Here is a 26,692-nt window from a genome sequence, read left to right as displayed (position 1 = left end):
TTTATCTAGCTCAGTATTGTCTACACTGACTGGCAGTGACTTTCTGGGCTTCGGATACTCTCAGCCCTACCTGGTGATGCTGGGGATTTGAACCTGGGACATTCTGAATGCAAAGCAGATGCTCTGCCACTGAGCTATGAATGCACATGATGAAAACTGGAACAGCTCGGTTGGTAGAGCATGAGACTCTTAATCTCAGGGTTGTGGGTTCGAGCCCTACATTGTATTGCAGGGGGTGGGACTAGATGACCCTGGTGGTCTCTTCCAACTCTACAGTTCTGTGGTTCTATGAAAACAGGAAGCTGCCTTATCCTGAGTCAGGCCCTTGGCCCAGGATGTCTTTGGAATAGTATTTGCTGGGAATTGGAATTCTGCTTGGGTCTTGCTTGTGGGCTTTCCAGAAGAGGCATCTAGTTGGCCACTGTGAGAACAGGATGCTAGATTAATGGGTCATTGGCCTGATCCGGCTGCAGGACTCTTTTGATGTCACCCCACCCCCACTTTTTAAAGAAAAGCTCAAATAAACCCTTCCATATGATCATGTGTTTCAGATATATTAAGAGTTGCCTCATAATTGTTTGTGTGTGTGTTGTGGGGGGTGTCAAGGAATGCCTGCCCCATGGAAAATGGAGCAAGCTTGATTTCTGCTGCTCCAAAGTTACAAGAAAAGACATTCCAACTAAACATCAGGAAGAACTTTCTGAGGGTAATAATAATAAGGATAATTTTTATTTATACCCCACCCTCCCCAGCCAAGGCTGAGCTCAGGGCGGCTAACAAGCAATAATAAAAACAAGTTGAATGAATACAACTTAAAAACAAGATTAAAATACAACATTAAAATATTGAAACATTAAAATATTAAAATGCAGCCTCATCACAGGAAGAGAAAGAAAAAAGAAAGAGCTGTTCAGCAGTGGAACAGACTCCCACAAGAGGTGATGGGCTCTCTTTCCTTGGGAGTTTTTTAACAGAGGTTAGATGGCCCTCTTACAGCGATTCTTTAGTTGTGATTCCTGCATTGCAGGGAATTGGACTAGCTGGCCTTTGGGGATATCTTCCAACCCTACAATGCTCTGATAGGCTCAGGTTGTATATGTGTGTAAATAAACCATATGTCATAAAGACACCATGGTCTCTGCTGTGCCTGAAACCCCTGGAACCTCATGCCACTTGGAGATTGGGGTGGCGTGCAACACTGGTGTAAGAAGTGGGATTTGTGTTTCCTTTTGCAAATGAGGCACAGTGGAGACTGTGCTGGCTTTACGATATATGGTTTATTTACACGTATATACAACCTGAGCCTACGATGGAAGGGTTCACAGAATCGACACCCCAAGAGGGCCTTGCTTCTCTCATTGCCGCAGCCTTGGATTCCAGGCAGAAAACATCCATGGCGCTTTCTCTCTCTGCCTTTCCACCCTGCAGCTTTTCCCTTCTAGGTCACATCGCAGCAAACTCTGCTGGGGCCCTTGCCAGAAACAGGAGCTGACAACCGCTACGTCTTGGTTGCCATGGATTATTTCGCACGGTGGCCAGAGGCTTATGCTATATGAAAAACCCCAGGAAGCTGTGACAGTGGCAAACGCCTTGGTTGACAACTCTCTCTCCCCACCCTCTGCAAATCTGGGGTGCCTGGGGGATTACACTCTGATCAAGGCAGGGAGTTTGAGCCAAGAGTGCTCCAGAAAGCGTGTGAAATTCTGGGAATTCACAATAACATGGGCTACCTATGTGAGCCCTAAGTCAGACAGCATGGTGGAAAGACCTGACTGCACCTTGGGTGTACGACAGGCCATGTTTGTCCAAAAGGATTGGGATGGACATCTCCCCCTCCTTCTGATGGCATAAAGGACAGAAGTTAAGCACCAGGTGTACTCCAACCCTTCTCATGAATTGAGGACTCCACTCGTCTCCTTTAAGGTGCCCTCAATGATGGACAGAGAGATTGAGGGCAGAATTTGCCGGGGGGGGGGGAGCAGCAGCAGGAACTGTGGTCTGGAAAGGCAGAGAGAACCATGGCTGATTTCTGCTTGAATCCAGGGCTACAGCTACGAGAGAAGCAAGGCCCTTTTGGGATGTTGATGCTGTGAGCCCATCCCTCGTAGGCTCAGGTTGCATATATGTTTATAAACCATATATCACAAAGCCACTACAGTCTCTGCGATGCCTCATTTCCAAAAGAAAACACAGACCCTGGGGTCAGGAAACCAAGCCCTATGAGGAACTTTATGTGGGAGACATGATAGTGGTCTTCAAATACCTGAACGACCCTCATGCAGGAACTGAGTGGACATTCTCTGTAGCTCCATAACCACCTTCTCTAAGCTGGTGCCTTCTCATAGGCATAGCCAATCAACAAGGGACACTGGGAGTAGTAGTTGAAAACATTTGAAGGGCACCATATTTGGGAAGGTTCCTCAAGCAGGCAGGTCTATAGTGCTTTATAGCTTATAATTATTCTATTGATGATTTGTTAATTATTTTATATCATTGGTGCTGCATTTCGGATGTGCTATTTTTGAAGGGACGCGGGTGGTGCTTGGGCTTGCTGATCAGAAGGTCGGTGGTTCGAATCCCCGCAACGGGGTGAGCTCCCGTTGCTTGGTCCCTGCTCCTGCCAACCTAGCAGTTCGAAAGCACACTAGTGCAAGTAGATAAATAGGTACTGCTCTGGCGGGAAGGTAAATGGTGTTTCCATGTGCTGCTCTGGTTCGCCAGAAGCGGCTTAGTCATGATGACCACATGACCCAGAAGCTGTACGCCGGCTCCTTCGGCCAATAAAGCAAGATGAGCGCCGCAACCCCAGAGTTGGCCACAACTGGAGCTAATGCTCAGGGGTCCTTTTACCTTTACCTATTGTGCTATTTATTGCTTGCAAACCACTTTGGGATTCATTTGAATTGAAATCGTCACAGAAATACAATAGAACAATCAAATCCCTGGAATCTCGCAGGAGTTCAGGGTGGTGTGCAGAAGGAATCTATTCAGAACCCCGTTGAGAATAGGTTGAAAGGGAAGACATAGTATTCAGCCCTATCATTTCACCAAGACTTGGGAAAGATTTAGAACGGGAAAGGATTTGGGATGTTTTCACGTTTTTCACTGCTTCCGTGCCCTTCCAGTGAACTTCCAAGCTTTTCCAAGAGGCAGAGCACCCAGCAAAGCGAGAGGAGTCGTTCCCTTGCAGTGCTTCCAGCGGGAGCCAGAGGGTGCTTTTCCTCTGCTTGGGAGAAGTGTCTGGGTGAAATTTGCAAACAGTTGTCTAGTGAGGCGCTGGAGGTAGCAATTAAGCCATGAGCCAGATAGAGGGCATGCCTGGGGGTGCGGTGGGGAAGTGGCAGGAGGGACCCGCCTCTCGCACAGATTAGCAGCAAGCCTCAGTCAGGGCTCTGCGCTTAAACGGGGACTGCAACTTGGTAGAACTGCTAGGGATCATTTTCTTCTATGCTTGCGGCGCTAGTTTCTGGGCACTGCTCAGCGAATTCAAGCTGTGCAATTGCATTTGATCTGGTGCTCCTAAGGACATAGGAAGAGCCTGCTGGATCAGGCCAATGACCCGTCTAGTCCAGCTTCCTGCTCTCACAGTAGGAAAGCAGCAAGCAGGATTTGAGCACACGAGCCCTCTCCCATCCTGTGGTTTCCTGTAAGTGCTATTCAGAAACATTGCTGCCTCTGACTGCAGAGGCAGATCAGAGCCATCCTGGCTAGAAGCCATCAAGAGCCCTCTCTTCCATATTGTTGTTGTTGTTTAGTCATTTAGTTGTGTCCGACTCTTCATGACCCCATGGACCATAACACGCCAGGCACTTCTGTCTTCCACTGCCTCCCGCAGTTTGGTCAAACTCATGCTGGTAGCTTTAAGAACACTGTCCAACCATCTCGTCCTCTGTCGTCCCCTTCTCCTCGTGCCCTCCATCTTTCCCAACATCAGGGTCTTTTCCAGGGAGTCTTCTCTTCTCATGAGGTGGCCAAAGTATTGGAGCCTCAGCTTCACGATCTGTCCTTCCAGTGAGCACTCAGGGCTGATTTCCTGAAGAATGGATAGGTTTGATCGTCTTGCAGTCCATGGGACTCTCAAGAGTCTCCTCCAGCATCATAATTCAAAAGGACCAATTCTTCGGCGATCAGCCTTCTTTATGGTCCAGCTCTTACTTCCATACAACACTACCGGGAAAACCATGGCTTTAACGGACCTTTGTTGGCAAGGTGATGTCTCTGCTTTCCTCTCTTCCATATATTTGTCCAATTCTCTTTTAAAGCCACCCAAGCTGGTGGCCATCACTGCCTCTTGTGGCAGGGAGTTCCATAAGGGTGTTGGTTTTTTTTGTACAAGTCAAATATTTTTATTATTGTTATTGTTTTCCAGTTTGTAGTTCAGCAATCAATTCTGGATTTCCCTGCTCTGGAATTCTTATATGCACTTTTAGCAAAATTAGTCCGCCTTTGGACAGCATAATGCATGGGGAAAGATCATTTCTGTATTAGCTGAATAATTATATGTATCGCTTAAATAAAAACTTGGCATCTTTTTGGACACACTCTACTCCCTTAGTTGAACTATGCACAAGAGATTCACCCCAATCCCACGGAACTTTTTGCAGAAAGGAGAATGGCAGGGAGATGCACCGGGAAGTGTGGGGCAGCAATTGCTTGACTTTTCCTGATATGCTACAGCATAGGTTTTCAACCAGTGTGTCAAGACCCAAACGTGGTTCCTGAAGCCATGGCAAGTGAGCTCCCAGCAAAACTGTTGCCACTATGTTGGATTCCACCAGTCAAAGGGGCACTATAAAATTCACGCAATTCCTCATTGCATGGAGAAAGTGGACAGAGGAAAGTTTTTCTCCCTTTCCCATGAAGCTGAACTTGGAAGACTCAGGACAGATTTTTAAATGTCCTTCTTCATGCAGAATATTGTTAAATTCCTTCCTGTAGGATAACCAGCCTCATATAACCAACATGCTTAAGTCTAATTAATGCATGAAGAGGTTAAGACCATAGAGTAAGCTGTCCTGCCAGGCTTAGCTAGGTCACTCTGCCTCACTCTTTACATTGCTGCATATTTTGTGATTTTAAATCTCTGCCAGGGCTCTCTCTCTCACCAAACAGCATTTGTCCGAAACCTGGATCTAGGCATTCAGGAAATTCTCCTTTTTATTTACCATACCTATTTTCCTTTAACTGAAAAACAATACTTCCTGGTTCCCACAGAAAGCAGGAGACATGTAGTCATCCTTACAAGAAATTATGACAAGCCTTACATGGCAGGGTTGCTGTTAGGATAAAATGAGAGGGAGAGCCCTGGCACTCTGCATGGAACTTATTGGTGCAAAGAAATGTGGGATATTATTACAATTAACAAACAAAGTAAAATGGGACTTTTCCAAGGTCACACAGTGTCCTTCAGAGCTCTTCAGGGATTTGAACTCAGCGCCTCCCTCGTAAAATGTCTCTACCCAATTCAGCACAGTGGTCCTCAGTGTCCAGCATTGATTTTCTGCCCCTTCCCCCTCCCACCAGAGGATTTGATTTACCAGCCTGGGCAGTGTCTGGAATTATACTCAATTGGAAGTTTTAAATTCTGCTGTGGGGTTCCAATTCTCCTTCCCTTTCCTGGACGTTTATCTTCTGCGGATCCTGGCAATGCCGAAAGGGTAAGCTTGATTATTTTTCTATCCCTCTGATAAACTACCATTTCACACACACACACACACACGCATACACCATCCCCAGATTCGGTCATTATTTATGGCTCCTGTTTCGACAAGTCCTGGAGCTGTCCTGAGACAGAGCCAGGGCTCACTGGCATATTGACTGAGATCTGTCAGTGGGGCTTCAGATTATAAGGCCACAGTGGGAATTGCATCGAAGATAAATGATGGAACTTTTATAAAAAAGAACAACAACACAACTAAGGTCAATTTCCAATGCTAGTGGCGTCATACCTGCCTTGCAATAAAAATTCTTTAAGCTGTTGCACCAGTCCCCTCCTCTCAGCCCTATTTGCATGTCTAGCAACCAACATCCCTTCAACAGGCAGAAAATCACACGGGTGAGCAGCAGGAACTGTGTGTGTTGAACATGTTGGTGTGGTTAGGAGCATCAGGCTGGGGCTGAGAAGACCCAGGTCTGAATCCTGACTCAGCCAGATTGATCCTGCACCAGTCACTATGTCTCAGCCCAGCCAATCTCGCAGGGTCGTTGTGAGGCTAAAAAAGAAAGGAGATATGAGTGTCCTCAGGAATTTTTCAATGAGGGTGGGGTGGGGCTTAAGCAAAACACTGAAAGAGGCGAGCAGGCTGGTCTCTCACAGAAAAGGAGAAGAATATGGTCAGTGTAGATTTTATCCCCAATCTCTGGTTCTGCATTTGCTAGAAACTTAAATCTAAAAGAAATACAAAAGCTGTTTGTCTGGAGATTGTCCAGAGAAGTCATACCGAGTTCCCTAGATTATTGATACGATAAAAAGTTAATAATTTACATCTGGGCAGCTTTCAGCACATATAAAAACATAATAAGACGTCAGACACTAAAAGCTGCTCAATGTAGGGCTGGCTTCAGATGTCTTCTAAAAGTTGTGTAGTTCTTTATCTCCTTGACATCTGGTGGGAGCGTGTTCCGCAGGGAGGGCGCCACTACCGAGAAAGCCCTCTGTTTTCATTGCAGATTCATAGACTCTCTCCTTGTCCCTAAAAACTGTTTCTGAGACCGAACTCATTCCTTGCCAGGGGACATTTCTGCTGAACGCATCTGTGCCATGCTCTTAACACATAAGAGAGTTTTCACAAGTCCTGACATTTACAGAATTATACTCGGGATGCTTATTGAAATTCCCTGTTGGTAGATTCAGTGTTTGCTTCTCACTTGCTCGCTACTGAGAAGGGAGCAGGTATCATCTGTCTAGTTCATGGTTCCAAATTTCAGGATAATGAGAGAAATCTGATGAGTCTGATGGCTGGGGCTTTTCCTTCCTGGTTGGTTCTCCCCAAAAAAGAATTGTGATAGACTTCCTGACACACCTTAGCCTGCTCAGCTGTTTGGGGACATTTCTGAGCCCCAGGGGATTGAAAATCATTTGCATATTGTTGTACAGACCAGAGTGACGGTGTGGATGTCTTCATTTGATTTGAATTACCTGGCTTATTTCTTCACACCTACACATACACACATCCCGTTCTCCAGTTCAGTGAAGATGTCATCTGAGCATGCTCAATGGCTGTCTGAAATGTACACACCTCAGTTCAACCATGGCTTCCCTTTTCAAAATGGGCCAATGGGCCATTCTAGTCCAGAATCCTGTTCTCACAGAGGCCAACCAGATGCCTAAGGGAAACCCACAAGCAGGACCCAAACACAAGAGCCCCTCCTGTGGCTTCCAGCAACTGGTATTCATAAGCGTCAGTGCCTCCAACCATGGAGGCAGAGCACAGTCATTGTGGCTAAAGGTAAAGGGACCCCTGATCATTAGGTCCAGTTGTGGCTGACTTTGGGGTTGTAGCGCTCATCTCGCTTCATTGGCCAAGGGAGCCGGCCTACAGCTTCCGGGTCATGTGGTCAGCATGACTAAGCCACTTCTGGCGAACCAGAGCAGTGCACGGAAACACCGTTTACCTTCCCGCCGGAGCGGTACCTATTTACCTACTTGCACTTTGATGTGCTTTCGAACTGCTAGGTTGGCAGGAGCAGGGACCGAGCGCTCACCCCATCACGGGGATTCGAACCGCCGACCTTCTGATCAGCAAGTCCTAGGCTCTGTGGTTTAACGCACAGCGCCACCCGCGTCCCATTGTGGCTAGTAGCCATCAAAATCCTAATCTTCTTCTAATGCCAACTAAGTTGGTGTCCATCACCGACTCTTGGGAAGGAGTTCCACAGTCTGATTATGCGCTAAGACTGAACCCAGGACCTTCTGGATGCAAAGCAGATGCTCTCCCACTGAATGACCTCCCCTAAACATCTTAGTGGAACATCTGGGGGAATGTTACTCATAGCTCTGCACCCTACAAAACATCACAAGGTGGGGATCCAGTTCTATGGAGGGCCTGTTCTATGGAGTGCCCTTCCCTCTGCCATATATCAAGCATCATCCATCAGTTGCTTCAAACATTTTTAAAGGCATGCATATATATTTTTGGTCATGCTTTCCCTGACCCATGAGGTTGGACTCTGTTCTTGCCAGATTTCTGGGTTTTGTTTTTGTTTTTTCAATGACTATTGTTTCACTATTTTCGTGCAAGCATTTTCCTGCACCACTTAAGAGCTTTTAAAAAAACAAACAAAACAAAAACAGGCAGTTCAGAAATGCTTCTGAAGATAAAAATAAATAAATGTGCAAAACTGTCAGTGCAGAGGACAGGATCTCTGGATCATTCACACGGCACTTACCTGTCAGTGAAAGCCATTTGCACATCAAGATAAATCTGCCTGCAGCTGGATCATAAACACACACACACACACACACACACACACACACACACACACACGTCAATAAGTTTGAATCACTCATCTTTAATTCTCTTTATTTAGAAGATTCCCCATCTTGCACCTCGTTCAGAATAGCTGCGGCCTGGGATGTGATGGATTGAATTGTAATAAAACAGCAATTTATCATCAAACCCAGCAACAACAAAAGAGTTAAGAGCAGAACGGGGAGTCCAAAGAGGTCATGCACAGCCCTCCCCACAGTGCAGCAATTTAGCAAAAAAAACCTGTTATAGTGAAGGATTGAAACCTAGCAGGAGGCATGAATGAGGTGATAGAATGGACCATACCACTTCAGACTGCAGGTGGGTGATGTCATTTTTGTAAAAAGCACCTCCCTGCAATTAATCCTTGCAGATGGAGGGGAGGGGAACAGCACAAGGGAGAAAAGGGTTCTGTTTAGGCCACCAGGCTTTGTTTCATACTTAACAGGGAGAGTTTTTCCACAAGGGAGCATTCAAAACTGCAGTTCTGCCCCCTGTGAAATGGTGCAGTCCATGCTGCCACCTGAGGACCCCCCCATGGCCATCTCTCAAACTGATGAGTGGGTCAGAAAAGGCCACACTGTCCAGCCAGCCTTGTAAGTCTGATCAAGATCTCTCTCTCTCTCTCTCTGAAAGGGAAGCATTCGCTTCTGGGAAATTTTCCAGGGGCCACATGCAGGCAGTGAGCAGGGCCAGAAGCAAAAATGGGCAGAGAGAGAAAAAAAGTGAGAACGTTACCTTTGTGCAACAGGGCTATCATTATTATAACATTTATACCCTGCAGTTTATTTTAATATTGTATTTTTAGATTGGTGTCACCCACCCTAAGATCTCAGATGAAGAAATATTAATACTACTGCTAATACAACTAATAAAGATACTATTCAGTACTGGAGCAGTTGTCATTTTTTACTCTGGACTTTAATATCTTTATTCCCTCCCCTTTAAAAGGAAATAATGTGTACTACTGATCTTTCCGCACATGGGAGAAATTGATCTTTTAGTGCGGCAGCATCTAGCCCCTGGAACTGTCTGCCTCTTGATATTAGACGGGCACCTCTGCTGTACAGCTTTCAATTTCTGTTAAAAACTCCCCCTCCCCAGCAAGCACATAATAAATCTATTGATTTCCGCCCTACATTTTAATGAATTAATTACATTTACATTCTTAAAGTCTATTTTTATAGCAATTTTAAAGTGAATATTCTACATCATATGTTATATCATATTTTGGCATCAAGCAATATTTACATCTTGTTAAATAAAGTCTGGTGTGTGTGTGTGTGTGTGTGTGGCATTCACAGCCCAAACTGAATGTGCCCCTGGAGACCAAACCTAAGACCTTATAATGTCAGTCCATCTGCCTCAGTGTTGTCTACATGGACTGGCAACAGCTCCGGGATTTCAGGCAGGGGATGCTCCCAGCCCTGCCTGGAGGTGCTGCCTGGATTGACCTGGGGACCTTCTGCATGCTCTGCCCGTCAAGCTTAGGCCCCATCCCCTGAGAAATAATGCAAAGACTCTAGTCCTCATTGCTCTGCATAATGGGATGAAATAAATGGGAAGGTAGGAAAAGGTGCTGAGTCAGACCTTTGTTAGCATTGTGTACTCTCTTACAAGGAACGCGGATGGCGCTATGGGTTAAACCACAGAGCCTTGGACTTGCCAAACAGAAGGTCGGCGGTTCGAATCCCCGCGACGGGGTGAGCTCCGGTTGCTCAGTCCCTGCTCCTGCCGACCTAGCAGTTCGAAAGTACGTCATAAGTGCAAGTAGATAAATAGGTACCACTCCGGCGGGAAGGTAAACGGCGTTTCCGTGCACTGCTCTGGTTTGCCAGAAGCAGCTTAGTCATGCTGGCCACATGACTATGCCGGCTCCCTTGGCCAATAAAGCGAGATGAGCGCCACAACCCCAGAGTCGTCCGTGACTAATGGTCAAGGGTCCCTTTACCTTTACCCTCTCACACTGACTAGACACTGAGCTTTAGCTTGGTTGGTAGAGCGTGAGACTTACTCTCTGGGTCATGGGTTCGAGTCTCACGTTGAGCAAAAGATTCCTGCATTGCAGGGGGTTGGAGTAGATGACCCTTAGGGTCCCTTCCAACTCTACAGTTCTATGATTCTACGGTTGCAGCTCTCCGGGGTTCCAGCTGCTTCCCCCTGGTCTCCCTCCTCCAACACTCTAGCCACTATGCCAGGGTTCAGCAAACTTTTTCAGCAGGGGGCCGGTCCACTGTCCTTCAGACCTTGTGGGGGGCCGGACTATATTTTGAAAAAAACAAATGAACGAATTCCTATGCTCCACAAATAGCCCAGATATGCATTTTAAATAAAAGCACACATCTACTCGTGTAAAAACACGCTGATTCTGATTTAGAAGGCGATTGGGCCGGATCCGGCCCCTGGGCCTTAGTTTGCCAACCCATGCACTACGTCATGCTGGCGTGGTCTACTCTGACTGGCAGAAGCTTGCCAGGGTTTCAGACAGGGCACCCTACCCAGAGATGCTGCCAGGGGCTTTCTGCGTGCCAAGCAGGTGTTCCTTACCTTTGAGTTACCGCCCTTTCCCATTAAGACCCAGAGCATTAACGCCTCCAGCCCCGAACACGGGCCGGCAGCTGCTCCCCCGGCTTTCCGAGACAGGGGTGTTTTCTGGATCCCTGCCTGCAGACGCCGGGGATTGCAAGCGGGTCCTTCTGCATTCAAAGCACGCGCGCTCTGCCACCGAGCGCAAACCCTCCCCCGGAGACCGTATACACAGCCTTATACCCCCCCCCCCGCTCCGAAATGTGTACGCGAGTGTGCAAACGCATCCTGACCCTGGAATGGGGGGGGGCGTGCACACGGCGGCAGAAACTCTGGGGAAAACACGTGATGGGAGGAAAAGCGGGGGCCCGGAGGAGGAGGAGGGGGGGTGGGCGGCTGGCGGGGGGCGGAGGGAGTTTCTCCGGCGCTCGCCGTTCCCGGCAGAGAGCTCAGATCGGCGCAGCCTCGCCGCGGAGGAGGACCCGGGAGGCGAGGCAGGAGCCAGCCGGAGCGGCGCTTCTCCCCGGGCTCGGCTCGGCGCTCGCCCGGGCCGGCTCCTGCCTCGGACGCCCCTTCGCAGGCCGGGCCTTCGGATCGCCTCCTCGGACGCCCCGGCGAAGCAGGAGCTCTTTGGATTATAGCAGCGCCACCCCCCAAATCGCCCCCTAACACTTTTTGGTGTGGCGGGGCTCTCTTGTTTTCTATCCTCTCTACTTTTTTCTCTGCCCCCCCCATTTTTAATTGGGGGGGATTTGATTTTTTTCCTATTGGGGGCTTTGCCATTTTTATTTGGGGGGCTCTAAGATTTTTTTTAAAAGGGGCTTTGCATCAAGACTTCGCCGGCTGCCCTGTTCTCTCCCCACATCCATCCGTTTGTATCCCCCCCCCGCCCAGATTCCCCTCCTGCCATTATTACTGCCTAACACCCCCCAATCGCCTCCCCCCCCAATTCTTTCGAACCAATTTCGCCAGGGTTTGCACGTGGGATTCGCTCCCCCTCCCTCTCGCCCCAAGCTTCTTGATATATATATATTTTGGTGGGGGTAGACAAAAAGGGGGGACCCTCCCCCCCTTGGGTGGAAATCTGGGGTGGCTCGAGGAAGGAGCAGGTGGGACCCCCCTCCTTGGCCCATCTCCCTCTGGACCCCCCACCTTTGTCTCCGGGGTGGCCCCGCCCCTTACCTCGCCCCCCCCGTCCCCACGTCTCGGCTTGGGCTCGTCTTTCCGTTCGCACGTGCTTGGATTTCGCTTCTGCCCGCTCCACGCCTCGACCCGGATTCCGCCATGGCCGCCTCGGCGGGGAGGGCTCGCTCCGGACCCGCCGCCCTTTTCTGCTGCATCGGGGCTCTGATCAGCCATGGTGAGTTTCCCCCCTATGCCGGATGCGGAGGGAGGACGGGGCGGGTTTCGTCCCTTGGCTCCGGAGCATGCTTTTTGGAAACCAGAAACAATTTGGAAAGACAAGAGTGTCTCTGGGCCTGTGCAGAGAGCACCCCGGCCCAACTTGGATTGCATTTTGGGGGGCTAGGCGCTAGCAGACAAGCGAGCTGTTCTTTCGTGGTCCGGAAATGTAGGAGAAAGGTGTACGTGGGGGTGTGTGTATATACCTCGGGGTGTGTGCAGAGTGCGTTTTGGAGCCAGCCCAACAAGCATCCGTGGAACCCCCCCCCCCCTTGAGCAGACCAAGTGTCGTGTTGGTTGTTGTCTGGGGAAACAGAGAAATATTTCGATTTCCCTTGGGCATCTGAGCATTTGCAGAGTGTATTTCGATTACCGCAGAAATGTGAAGCTGATGAATGGACTTCTTGGGTCGGTGTAGCTGCTAGACTTGACGTGAGTCTCTCTGAGAGGAGTGGGGTGGCGTCCATGAACCCCAAATTCAGGCGTTTGCCTCCCTCTCTCCTCCCTCCCTTTCATTGACGCTGGAACTCCAGACTTGTTCTGAAGGAGTGGGGCTCAGATCTGGGACGCAGCGACACAACTTCAAAAAGGCGGCTCTGAAAACATGTGGAGTGGTTTGAGGCTAACAAGGAAAGGAGCACGGAGCATGTACAGAGTGCCTTCCTCTCCTCGCACCAAGGTTGAGAGCAAGCCGAGGCCTATATCAACCCCTTGATTTTAATGTTGGGTCTCAGCCTCGGTTCCATGAAGCGGAGCCTCTGAGCATCCAACCTCACTCCAACCATCCTGCTGTCGAAATTAACTCTTAACTGGCTGGCTTCTTAGCAGATGTGGAAAAACCCCAAAGGTTTTTCTGGTTTGTGCCCCTTTTGAAGCACTTCACCCATGGGGGGGGGGGTGGCCCACAAAAAGCAACACAGCTCTCCCCTTGCTGCTGGTCCCTGGAGCAGCTTATCTTTACAGGTAGACTACTTCTGGACCTGAAGGTTCTACATACCTTCTTTATCAACCCCCTCCCTTCCTTCTTTGCAGCAGGGGCTATTTCATTCTTGGGAGTGGGATGCTCCCTGTTCATAAGGAGAAAGAGGGGCTTGCCTCTTAGTCTTCCCTGACACAACTTTTGCTATCACGTCCTGTCTCAATGGAAGAGGTTTGTGAATATGTGCATTTATTTATTTTTTAAAAATAAGCTTAATGTAATGGCAGGTTATTTGATTGGAAGAGGGAAGGGAAGAATGTCAGTGCTGGGAGGGGGGGGAGGGGAGAGACCATGTAGACATGGTTGAATCTGAGATCACACCCTCCCGCTCAAAGATTAATGGCTGTGAAACAAGCTTCCTCTGCTGGCTTCTCTGTGATAATTGCTGGAATGTTTCTGAACCTCCTCCTGACTTTCTGCAGCGCCAAAAAGGACCCCTCTCCCCATTTAAACAGCCCCTTGATGGTGTGGCAGGGTCCTCAACGTGGTTCATTGGCAGGGAAGTTCCAAGCAGATAGGTCCAGGGGTTCAGCTATCTGGAATCCTTGCCCAGGATGTTTGTGTGTGGAGGCTCGCTGAGGACAAGTCACTCTGCACATGCCTAGAGGCCGTGTTGTGTTGTGGGGTTTTAAGCCCTTTCAGGGGAAGGAATCGGTACATGGCGGTGTGTCATTCGGAGTGTACACTTGCATCTGGCTTCTTGAGCTTAGACTGGCACCTTCTCTTACCCACTTCCTTTGTGTATCCCCTCTTTCCACCCCTAAAGTGCTCAAGTTGCCCCTGCCCTCACGCCAACCCTGTGAGGTAAGCTGAGGACAGCAACCGTGCGCTCCTGGGAGGGATTTCAACCAGGATCTGCCCAGGCCTTCTCTGACACTCTTAAACACTACCCCACCCTGGGCTTGAATGCGTTTACACTGAGACCCCAGCTTCATTTGTGTGGTTTTTTTTTTTTTGGGGGGGGGGAACAACGACCACAGAGAGTTTGTGGGTGTCTCTTGCAACCTTGCACCTGAATCACCCCTTCCCTCTAGAACTGCAAAACTGCTAGTAGCCGCTAGGGATTTTGGCACCATCATTCTGCCCAGGGAGTGGATTCCCTGCTCTGTCTGCAGTGGACCACGGACAATGCTATGTATTCAGCATCCCCCACCTCACTTTTCCTCTTTGCAAACTGGCTTTTTGGGGTTCACTGTGCTAGGTGTGTGTGCGTGTCAGTCAGAGGCAGGTTGGATTGCATGCGAAACACTTCTTTCTCTGTGGTGCTTATAATACCAGGTGCAATTCAGGACCTATGTATGGAGCAAAGGAAAACAGAAATATCGCTGTGTGTTTAATATTGCTGTGTGTTTCTGGCAGATCTGGGGCAGGTGCATGGCACCCCATTCCCCCCCCCCCCAATTGGTTTTTGTGTGTGCAAAGGGCTCTCTGGAAGGCACAACGTCGGGGTGGTGGTGGTGGTGTTCGTGGCGGGTGGTGCGTGTGGGACTTCTTGGAAGCAATGATTCCCCCCCCCCCCAACACAAACACATGAAGACATTTCCTGTCGTGTAACAGTGGCTCCCTATACAAATCTTTGCACCTCTCCGTTGGGAAAGTCTGGTCTTGTACACAGCAATCGAAAAAGACGAGACTGCCTGCCTTCTTTTTTTACTCATCCTTTTTGCAGGAGGGAAGGGGAGAGATCTGAGGTGGGGAGAAGGCTTTACTCGTGGGGGGGGGACGTGCTGGTGAAGTTGTCAGTGGGGCTGAGCTTCCATCCCCCCTCCTCCCTGATCTGTGCATTTCAAGGGAATCTGGATTTATCACAGGTCTGGGGGGAAACAGCTCATCAGTCAAGCACGTCGCTTTGCCAAAAGAGGCTGGCGATGGGTTACATCCAGGCAGAGGAATGACGGGACCTGATTTGGTCTCTCATCTGCCCATTTCTCTAACGTTGGGGAGGACCCGGTGTTTTGTCCCTGCAGACCCGAACCGAACCTGCGCCCCAGTCTTGGTGGGGTGGCAACTTTCCCCTTTTTGCTCCGCCGCCCTCCAGTTTTCCTCCTGTTCCCGCATTACCCCTCTTGTGCACAGCCCTGTAGTGTGTCTGCTATGTGTGTACAGCTAGCTATTCCAGCAGCTGCCTCTTCTCCTTGCACTGTGGAAGGGTGTGTGTTTGTGTGTGTGTATGTGGGGAAATCAGCTTGCTGCCCCCCTTTCCTTCCTCGCCCCCCCCCCAGCCAAACCCCAGGAATGGGAACGGAGCCCCGAGCGATAGCAATTTGTGGCATCGCATTATAAAAACGATTAATAATATATCACGGCGCAGCGTTCAAAAGCTCTGGGTCGGAGCGCGGGGCTTTACTGCCTGCGTCGCTTTCTACGCGCTTAAGTTTACAAGTAGGCTGGGAGCTCATTGGTGGGGGCCTCCTTCCCCCCTCCCTGGGCGAGCAGATGGCAGATGAGTCTGGGGATGATGGTGGGGACAGGAGCTGGCTGCAAATTGCAGCGGACTCTCCTTCTTGGCCGCGGTGATGTGTGTTCATTGGAGAGGGTTGCTATATTTAATGTTTTCGAGCTGTGATTGCTTGAGGTCGAAATCGGTGTGTATGTGTGCTTGGGGACCCACCCCACAAATAAATGCTCCCGCTCGTCTTCTCTCGCCTTATATGCTTTCATATGAATCATCCATATCTCCCACCCCCCACTCTGAATCTCAGCCCTTGAAAATTGAGAGCAGTGAAAAGGAAGGCTGTTTTCTGAGCTGCAACTGGTCCTTGGTGGTGGTCACTGATAAAAACGGAAGAGTGTGCTGGATCAGGCCAAGGGGCAGCAGTTCTGGCAGCAGTGAACCACATGCCTCTTCTAGTGAAACCAGCAAGCAGGATTCAAGCACAGGAGCTCTCTTGCCTCCTGTGGTTTCCAGCAAGTGGTATTCAGAAGCACTGCTGCCTCCAGCTGTGGAGGTGCAGCGTAGCCTTTCGCTCTTCCATGAATTTGTCCGATCCTCTTTTAAAGCCATCCAGGTTGGTGGCTGTCACTGCCTCCTGTGGGAGGGAGTTCCATAGTTTAGCCATGTGCTGCATGAAGAAATGGTTAACTGACGGATGGAATCTGCCACCCCAAGAATGTGAGGATGGCCGAAGGAACAGACGGCTTTGAAAAAGATGAGCTTGACAAATTCGTGGAGGACCAACCCAGCCACAGCAATTGGCCAGGATGTGACTCCTTATCCAGTGAAGGCTCAGTGGAACCCCCCTGTCCAGATGCAGTATACCAGATATTTGTGGGGACAAACAAGGCTGCCAAGAAGAGTCCTTTGGCATGAAACCTGCTGGAATGCCAAAGAGGGTTTCAGTTTGGTCCACTGGAGTAGCTATATAAGGGTAGGGAACTTGCAGATGTGTTCTGGGCCCCGTGTGAACCAGCTGCCAGTAGCAGACTTTGGGCTTTAAAGTTTCAGTGGCGCCCTGTGTACTGCCAAAATTCAGCACCCCACTGCCTTTTACCTTCCATAATTCAGCGTTGTTGTGGCACCCCCTGCGATGCCCTCTCGGCTTAGCGCCCAGTGAACTGGTTGCACTCCTCTAAATCCGCCTCTGCAGCCGCACCCTCCTCGTTCGCTTTCTGTTCCAGACTTTCAGTGGCTATGTGTTGCAGAAGAATCAGCAGCAGAATCCTAAGACCCAGGTGGGGAACCTGAAGCCAAGGGGCAAAATGCACCCCAGCCGCACACCCTCTTCCCAGCCACGCCTCTCACTGGCCCCAGTGTTTTTGCTTGGCTGGACTGTGTCCTTGAACTCTTGACAACGCCTCTCGCTTGTCTGGCCGGGGGATCAAGAGGGGTGTGTAGAAACTCGCTTGGGTAACATCTGGATTTGTTGCTGCTCCCCTTTCCTCTCCCCGGCCGTGCTCACTGCTGGCATTTGGCCTTCCCAGAAGGGGATGTAGCCCTTCTTGGACCCACAGAAGATCCCCAGCCCTGCTGTAGAGCCTCGAACGTTGGCCCTTTAATTACGGCACCAGATTTTGCAGACTCTTGTCCATTTCGTCAGATGAAAGGACCAGCATCTTGTGTCTGATGATGCAGATGGCCGTCCACATTAGCAATTATATTAGCTTTAGTGAAGCACAAATATTCTCTCTTTCTCGTCCCTTGATGGGAGGTCTCAGTTTTGTGACCAAAATAGCAATTTTGAGTATTATATTAATATCCAGTACAAATTTGTGGCTCGTGGCATGGCAACCATCTTGTAAATGACAGGGAATGGGATATATATAGAGTACAGCACCACTCTGTTCTCCTGCCTGGAGTGCTTTGTCCAGTTCTGGGCACCTCAGTTTAAGAAGGATGTCGACAAGCTGGATGGTATGCAGAGGAGGGTGAGCGAGATGATGAAAGGGCTTGAGAACCAAGCCTTATGAGGAATGATTGATGGAGTTGGCTGTGTTTAGCCCAGATAAGAGAAGACAGAGAGGTGATGTGGTAGCCAACGACCTGAAGGGCTGTCCCGTGGAAGATGGAGCAAGCTTGTTTTCTGCTGTTCCAAATGACAAGAAAGGAGATTCTGACTAAGCATTGAGAGGCTCTTTCTGGCAGGAAGAGCTGTTTGACAGTGGCACAGATTACCTGGGAAGATGGACTCTCCTTTACTGGAGGTTTTTCAACAGAGGTTGGATGGACCACCTGCCAGGGATTCCTTAGCTGTGATTCCTGCATGGTGGCGGTGGCGGCGGGGTTGGGCTAGATGACCCTTGTGCCCCCTTCCAACTTAATGATTCTGTGATTCTATATCTGTGAATGAAGGACCTAGAATTTAGTGGCAAGAGGCATGACCAGATTCTCTTGTGAACCAGTTCAAGCTGTTTTGGAGTAACTTTCATGGGGGGTGGGAAGCCTGTACTCCCCATCCTCTTTATTGCTGGAGGGCTTTCTTTTCCCATGGGGCATGGGGGGCTGGCGGGGTGGGGGCTTGAAGGAGAGGGAGAGAGAGGGAGAGGAGACTTGCCTCAGATTCCTGGAAACAATTTTCCCCTCTCTTATGCATCTCCAAAGAATTTGCCTTGGGGCTTAAGCTGAATCACTGCAACATCCTGTTTACACATTCCTTTAGGCTGGGTTGACAACCTGTGAACCTGCTCCCATTTGTCAGGATTCAGAAAGGAGCGTGGGGTGAAGTCAGATAAAATGAAGCTATAATCCTGCCCCCCCAGTCCAAACTCTTGCAGATGTGGCCTTCCCCCCGAGGCAAAAATAAATACTGTCCAGCATCCTGTTCTCACCGGGGCCTCTTTCTGGAACTCCCCCCCCCCCCAAGCAGGATCCCAGCCCAAGAGCATTCTCCCCTCCTGTGGTTTCCAGCAACTAGTATTCAGAAGCATTGCTGCCTCCAAGTGTGGAAGCCCAGCGGAGCCATCATGACTAGAAACCACCAATATCCCTCTCCTCCATGACTTTGTCTAATCCTCTTTTAGTGTGTCAACCTATGGCATGAATGATAAACATGAAGTCATCCATGGAAATGGGCATGCTGCGGGTCTAAGAGGGAACGTAATGTGATATTGGTTGATGTTTAGGTGCAGAAATGGGTTTCCATGGGGTTTAAACAGATAAAGCAATTGACCTCCAGATCATAGCTGTCAACGTTTCCCTTTTTTAAAGGGAAATTCCCTTATTCCGAATAGGATTCCCTGCAAGAAAAGGGAAAAGTTGACAGCTATGCTCCAGATGCCCAGACTCTTCCTGTACCCTTAACCTCTATGCTGACTTCCCTAGCCATTAAAGTTTCAACTGACACACTCTGTTTTGTAGAACTCACCGCTGCTGCAATGGCTGCAAGGGCACAGAAATAAGCAAACAAACTATGGGAAGGTTTTGGTCCCTACAGCAGGGATGGGGAAACACCCGCAGCCCTCCAGATATTTTTGGCATCCAACTCCCATCATCCCTGGACCATTGGGTATGTCGGCTGGGGACTGATGGGAGTTGGAGTCCCACAATATTCAGAAGCGCACAGATCTTTCCCATGCAAGTGCTAGAGTGAAGTTGCTTCCAAAGTGAGCTAGGAGAATCCGTGTTGACATTGTCCTTCACTCTTAAGAACCCCAGAACTTAAGAAGGGTCTTGCTGGATCAGGCCAATGGCCCATCTAGTCCAGCAAGACCCTGTTCTCACAGTGGGAAACCTCCAAGCAGGATTTGTGCACAGGAGCTCTTGCCCCTCCTGTGGTTCCCAGCAACTTGCCTCTGAGATATTTTGGGTTTCTGACTGACAGCTTGATGGCCTGTGTGAAATTTGCCTCAGAGAGCTTTTTTGGGCTCCATCCTGTTAGCGGTGCACCTTTGCAAAAGGCGAAGGCTCAGGTCTTCAAATGCATTTGTAGCAGGTTCTTAAAATCAATTGATGGCCCTCCAGGAAAAATAGAGTTGTAAGTGCAACCCCTGCCAGCTTCCCCGTGTTGCGTGTCATAAGCGATCAGATGCGCTTGATCTGAAGTCTGTTCCTTATCCTCCACAGAGTCGTCCACATTTGGAAATGGCTTTCTTTCACTCCCCTAACCTGGCACCCTCTGGGTGTTGTTGGGCTGCGAGTTTGAGTCCTGCAGCAGCACCAGGAGGAAGGCCACGGACTCCTCCCTCCCTGCCTTAGTTGTTGTTGAGTAGAGCATGAGACTCTTAATCTCAGAGTCCTGGGTTCGAGCCCTACCTTGGGCAAAAGATTCCTGCATTGCAAGGGGTTGAGCTAGATGACCCTCGTGGTCCCTTCCGACTCTACAAGTCTATGATTCTATGATTCCCATCTGAGTTCCCTGTCTCCCCTCCCATCTGTGGTGAAACTGATAAAGGTTGTTGTCGTTATATGTATTTATATCCTGCCATTGTCTCAATTTGGGATTCAAGGCTGCTTGCAGCATTATAAAATGCCAAGTAATAGAAACCCAAACTAGTTTAAAATGTTCTTGCATTCAGGGAGGAGAGGGTTGTTGATGGCTGCTAGCCAGAGTTAGAAACTCAGATATACAGAATAAGCTAATTTCCAAATGCTGCCTTAAACCTCCGTTACGGTCATTGCTACAGAATGTCTAGGTGCCATTTATCAAGATGATGATCATTTTCATTTCTATATCACTTTATATTTTAAAGGAAAAAATCACAAAGTGGTTGACGACACACTGAAACATTCAAGCCATCCAGAATAAAAGGAATTTAAGTTTCAAGGGAAATATTTCAGATCCTTCTCTAAGGGACATTTGGCTCCCCCCATATTTATTTACCTACTTAATTTATAGAGCTGCCACGTAGCAGAGGTACTCTAGGAAGCCAGTGTGGTGTAGTGGTGAGAGTATCAGACTAAGACCTGGGAGATCAGGGTTCAAATCCCCACTCAGCCAGGAAGCTCACTGGGTGACCTTGGAGTCACTCACAGCATCTGAACCTCCCTCACAGGGTCATTGTCGGGATTAACTCAAGAGGGGGTGAACTATGCACTCCTTGGAGAAAAAAGTGGGATATAGGTGCAATAAATAAGCTCTTCTGCTTACCTGGTTAAGAAAGCTGACATGTTAATCTCTTTCAGTTTCACCGTAGGGCAGAGATGGGGGAAGGGGATGGAAATTATGGTGTGTGTGTTTGAGGGGAGCAGGAGGAGGAAGATAATGCAGAGAGTTGAGGGGGTGCCGGAAGGAGTTTTCACACCCCCATAGTATTGCCAGCTGTGTCATGGGGGGGGGAGTTGTATCTGAATTTAGCTGTGCTGGCTGGTATCTGGGCAGGTGAGGAAATATCCCATTTTGTGCCACCTGGAGAGGGAGCTTGGTGCTCTTTAAAGAAGCAAAATCAAAATCTATAAACAGTGACAATGGACGTTAACTGAATGGGTGAAGGTTCCTGAATGCTCATTAAAGCGTATTAAAATATACATGTGTCTTGGGCCCAAGGAAGGACATGATAGCTGGTCATAAAATTCTGAATGGCTTTGCTCTTACTTCCGCAGTCGGCTGCAGTGATGCCTCTGAATGCTGGTTGCTGGAAGCCGCAGGAGGAGAGAGAGCGCTCTTGGGCGCCGATCCTGCTTTTGGGCTCCCCAGGGGGGCATCTGATTGGTCTCTGTCAGAGCAGGGCGCTGGACTAGATAGGCCATTGGCCTGACCCATCAGGCTCTTAAGTTCTTATGAATCATATGGAAAGTGGGACTCCCCCCCCCCGCCCCATTCCTCATAATACTAAAACTTGAGGGGAAGCTGATGAAACGTGGGCCTTATGTTCAGAACTCACAGAAAGGGAGGGAGTACTGGGTACTCCCTCATACCATACAAAGGCAAACTTATGGAACTCACTGCCACAAGACGTGGCGGTGGACACTAGTTAAGTTTGTGTCCTTCTGCACACGGTTTCGAATGGAGTGGTGGGATCCTGGAATGCACCGCTTAAGATGGCAGGGATTTGGGTGCATTTGTATTGCACAAACATATGAAACATAGAGGCCTTGTAGTTTGAAGACACACTGCAGGTCATCTAATGCAGCCCTCCTAGTCAATGCAAGATGCAGCTCCAGCAAACGGCCGTGAAGTCCTTGTTCCTGCAGAGGAAATCCTGCAGCCTCTCAGGGCATCCCGTGTCACGGTCAAACAGTGTTTGCTGTTAGGACATTTCTCCCAACACTCTGCCGATATTCGCTTCTGTTCCCTCTGCTCTGACCGGGAGCAAGCCTGCTGTTGCACATATGCTGCAGAATAGCCCTTCGGATAAGAGCCACATGAAAAACAAAGGGAGCTCAAAAACCAAAACACAGTTCCTTTCATGGAGCTGCGCTCTGCCTGGTGGAGCCTCCACAGTCAAGGAGAGTGTAGCCGCGAGGAGCGGACAAGAAAGCAAAACGAGGACACCTTTATGCCTCGATTTGCCGCTGCATCTCTATAGAGACACGGGCTGGGCATTGCTGGCGGCCAAAATGGTGGGTAAATCTAGCCTTGCAGTGGCTGGTTAAAAACACCAACCCTCCCTTCTCTGTCTTCTCCTCCTCTCTCCATCCCTCCCTCCCTACTGCGTAGGTGAGAATATGGCACTCACTGGCTGCTGGGGAAATGGACTGACCTGCCATCTTTATCAAGCGGGAGCATCATAAAGCACAGGCGCCTTGCCAGCTCCCGCTCTCCTCTGATGAGATCGCCAGGGCCATATATCACCTCCCCCTCCCCCTCCGAGAGAGCCTGACGCTAAAATATTCCAGATGCCCACTTTTATTTCCTGTCAGCCCTGCAGCTCTTTCTGCACCTGGGGGGCTGGGAAGGAGGGAGGAGAAGAGAGGAAGAGGAACAGATATAGAACATGGGGAGAGGTAATTTCAGAGATGTTATTTGTTGGTCAGGAAAAATTGTGTTGCTTCCCACCCCCCCTCCCCAGCCCGTTGCCTTTTGCTAGTTTCCACCACCCCCACCACCACCGCAGGCCGTATGCATGCTGGGAACCGGGCCTGATTTCAGCCTCAGAGAAAACCAGCATCTGTTTGAGAAGGCCAGTAGATGGGGGTGTGTATTAAATTTGGTGGCCAGATGATGGTCTCTGCATATTCTCTCCCTCCCCACCCCCCGCCTCTTCCTATGTTGTCACTAATGGTCATGCGCAGAGGATATTCTTCTGGGTTTTTTGGGGAGGGTCAGTCTGGATGGTGCCCTGAGCCCCCTCCCATCCTTGGGGCCCTGTACCCGGTGAGGGTTAGACTGTGACAGAGGATTCTGTCGCTGAAATCTTCAGGCAAGTTTCTTTGTAAGATGGCGGCTGGCCACTTCAGTGTCCTCCTCAGCATCCCAAAAGAATGAGCTCATCTGCAAGAGTTGCACCTAAGTGGTGGTTCCCCTCAGGCTAAGGAGGGCATTTCCTTTTGCCCTCCTCACCTAGCTGCTAGGTAGACCAAGTGTTGGCGTGGGGTGTGTGAACTGAGTTAGAAACAATCTGGAAGCTGGAGAGACAGAGACCTGCTTGCTCTGTGCTGGATCTGAAACTGTGACTAATGGAAAAGCAAGATCTGTTGGGGTGCTGATGTTGCGAGCCCCTCCATCTTTTGCTAATGTTGTACATCATCATCATCTTCTTCTTCTTCGGCGATCCCTCATAGCCGAGGAAGATGGTCTTCCATGAACACAGTTTTAACAGTGAGTCCATAAGTAACTGTGGAGGCCAATTCTGGATCCACATGTCCTTCCACAGTGGGGACATAGGTTTCTAGACAAGAGTTGATCACGGTGAGGGTTTGCCAAGCGTGCCTTCGTCTTAGCACATTTCTCCCTTTCATCCTGAGTTCGAGCACCTTCAGAGCCCATGACACCTTTGGTAAAGGCTGTTCTCCAACTGGAGCTCTCGCAGGCTAGTGTTTCCCAGTCGTTGGTGTTTATACTACATTTTAAAAGATTTGCCTTGAAAGGGTCTTTAAACCTCTTTTGTTGACCACCAACATTACGCTTTCCATTTTTAAGTTCGGAATAGAGTAGTTGCTTTGGAAGACGATAATCGGGCATCCGAGCAACAAGACCAGTCCAGCGAAGTTGATGTTGAAGAATCATTGCTTTGACATTGGTGTATATATATATATGTGTGTGTGTATATATGTGTAAATAAAACCATATATCCTAAAGACACCACGGTCTCCACTGACCTTCATCCAAGGAAACCAGACCTGGGCAAATGCACAGAACCCCCAGAGTCTCTCCTTGCTTGGAAATTGGGGTGGTGTGTGATAATATTTAGGAGAAGGCTAGATGTGTTCCTGCTTGTTAGCACCACCAGCAACAATTTCAGACCTTGATTGCAGACGTCACTCTGCAGCCAGCCAGCCCAGGCTCACGAGTCAAGCCTTTTAATTTCAATTTCTACCATTTGCAGCCCACTCCTCATTAAAATCAGCCAGAGACAGAACTACTGGCACTTCCTTAATTGCAGTTAACAATGGCGGGGGAGCATTAGAAGATTGTGGACAGAATGTGGGAAGCAGAATGCAGGAAGATTCAGCAGCGATAGAAGAGAGTCCTTCTTCATGCAGTGCAGAGTTAAACTGTGGAACTCTCTCCCACTGGAGGCAGGGATGGCCACCAACTTCAACGGCTTTAAAAGAGGATTGGACAAATGAATGGAGGAGAGGGCTGTCAATGGTTCTGCTCTGCCTCCACAGCTGGAGGCAGCAGTGAGGTTGGAGGTTGCTAGAAAACACAGTAAAGAAGAGGGACCTTGTGCACGAATCCTGCTTATGGGTTTCCCACAGGCAACTGAGCGGCCATTGTGATGCTCAACTAGATGGGCCACTGGCCTGATCCAGCAGGCTTGTCTTACGATCTTAAATCCAGGTAGAGTTGCTTATTTACACTTCTTGAAATAGGCCATGGACCGAAAGCATAGCTATCTTTCTGAGCATCGTGTGTGTGGAAGAGAAAAATGTTGTGCTCCAAATTGCTCCAGCGAGTGATAGCTGGGATAACACAGTTGGTAGAGCACTCAGGGTCCCGGGTTTGAGCCCCACCTTGCACAAAAGATTCTTGCATTGCGCTAGATGATCCTTGTGATCCCTTGCAACTTTACAATTCCATGATTCTATACCCCAAAATGCATCTTATTAGGTGAAACCGCATACAAGAATGTCTTCAGTTAGAAGGAATGCTTGCTAACAGCTGATGAATATCCGTGAAGCCTTTCTTTTTTTAATTAAAAACAGTGGCTAAGTGATGTGGGAATGTGCCGAAGTGAGAGAGCAAAGGAGATGGGCCTATTTTTCTATTGCGGCAAAGAGTTTAGAAGCTGCATGTAGGATTCTTCCCCAGCTGATGCTTTAATCGAGATGGAGGAATATGCAGGTACAACCGCTGAGCTTTTACCAACCAACATATAAGCCAGACGTAGCCAATGTGGTGCTCTCTCAAGGTGCTGTTGGACTACAACACCCATCAGCCGCCCTCAGCATGGCCAGTGTCCAGGGATGAAGGGAGTTGTAGTCCAGCAGTGCAGGGTTCTAGCTGTAGAGGCTGCTGGGGATTGAACCTGGGACCTTCTGCATTCAAAGCAGTTGCTCTGCCACTGAGCTACAGCCCTTGAGTAGCTCAATAGCTGTTCAGTGGGGGAGTTTGCCTCCTGGCATGGGAGAGTCTGCTGGACCCATCATGGGGAATCTTTTCCACCTGCCTTGCCCCACTTGCTGCCTGGGTGGTGTTATTTATTTTGCCGGTCTTTGGATGCTTAGCATTTTGTTGCAGCGTTAGAAATCCCCCAGGGGCCAGGAGCGTTTTGCAACTGGCGTGGGTCCAATTGCAACTGTGGAGATCCCTGGATCCTAGGTTGACGAGATACATCTCCATCTGGTTGGCCCCTCCAGCTCTCTTAAGCAGGTCAGCAGAAGAGCTTATTCCTTGCATTTATATCCCACCTTTTCCTCCAAGGAGTGCATGGTTCATCCCTCTCTTCAGTTAATCCCTACAGTGACCCTGTGAGGGAGGTTCAGAGGCTGTGACTGACTCCAAGGTCACCCAGTGAGCTTCCTGACTGAGTGGGGATTTGAACCCTGATCTCCCGGATACTAGTCCGACACTCTAACCACTACACTACACTGGCTTCCTAGAGTACGTCTGCTGTGGGGAAGCTATATAAATTAAGCAAGCAAATAAATAAATATGGGGGAAGAAAAATGTCACTTCGAGAAGGATCTGAAATATTTCCCTTGAAGCTTGAATTTGTTCTGTTCTGGATTGTTCTGATGTGCTGTAAACCGCTTTGAGATTTTTTCCTTTAAAATATGAAGTTTTACAGAAATGAAATGAAAGATAATAATACTAATAAAAAAAATTCATGGGGGGGAGGGGAAATGGTGCCTAGACATTCTTGTTGTGGTGACCACACCTAGGTTTAAGGTGCCATTTGACCATTACCTATGGCTACCAGATTTTTTTCAATGAATCCGGGGACACTTTTTTTTTTTTTTAAAGCTGAGTAGCAACAGGGAGTCAGTAGTGGGGATGGTGAGGCAAAAGACCCTGGGCCCAAACACACATGCACATTGTATAAAGGTGCAAAGCCCTTCTTTCGCACCCTGTGAAACATAAATGTTTTTTAAAAACGGCAATGGCGTGCCACCCACCTGTGACTTCTGAGCCTCTCCCGATATCCTCCCCCCTCCCCCCTTTGTTTTGACTGATTGGGGGAGGCTCGGGAGTCGCAGGCAGGCAGCTGTTTCCCAGTTTTTAAAAAACTCCGTCCATTTATGTTTCACAGGGTGCGAAAGAAGGGCTTTGCACCTTGCCTGGAAGAGAAAGTTGCGCGCCTTGCGTCCCTCCTGGGCAACGGCCACCCACTCGCGACT

At 49.1% G+C, this 26,692-nt stretch overlaps 1 protein-coding gene across 1 annotated transcript in view; it reads left to right on the top strand.

The window, feature by feature from the left end:
• Nucleotides 1-11,455: 11,455 nt before the first annotated feature.
• Nucleotides 11,456-26,692, top strand: part of TMEM132E (transmembrane protein 132E) — a 125,121-nt gene continuing 109,884 nt past the window's right edge. Inside the window, exon 1 of the mRNA XM_082201367.1 lies at nt 11,456-12,354. Coding sequence (XP_082057493.1) covers nt 12,279-12,354 — 76 coding nt within the window. The 5' untranslated portion in view covers nt 11,456-12,278. The remainder of the gene's footprint in view (nt 12,355-26,692) is intronic.

This window comes from Podarcis vaucheri (genome assembly GCF_965113315.1).
Source record: "Podarcis vaucheri genome assembly, chromosome: 15".
Classification (NCBI taxonomy): Eukaryota; Metazoa; Chordata; class Lepidosauria; order Squamata; family Lacertidae; genus Podarcis; species Podarcis vaucheri.
The sequence above is the reverse complement of the archived record's forward strand: the minus strand, read 5'-3'. Positions and strand labels throughout refer to the sequence as shown.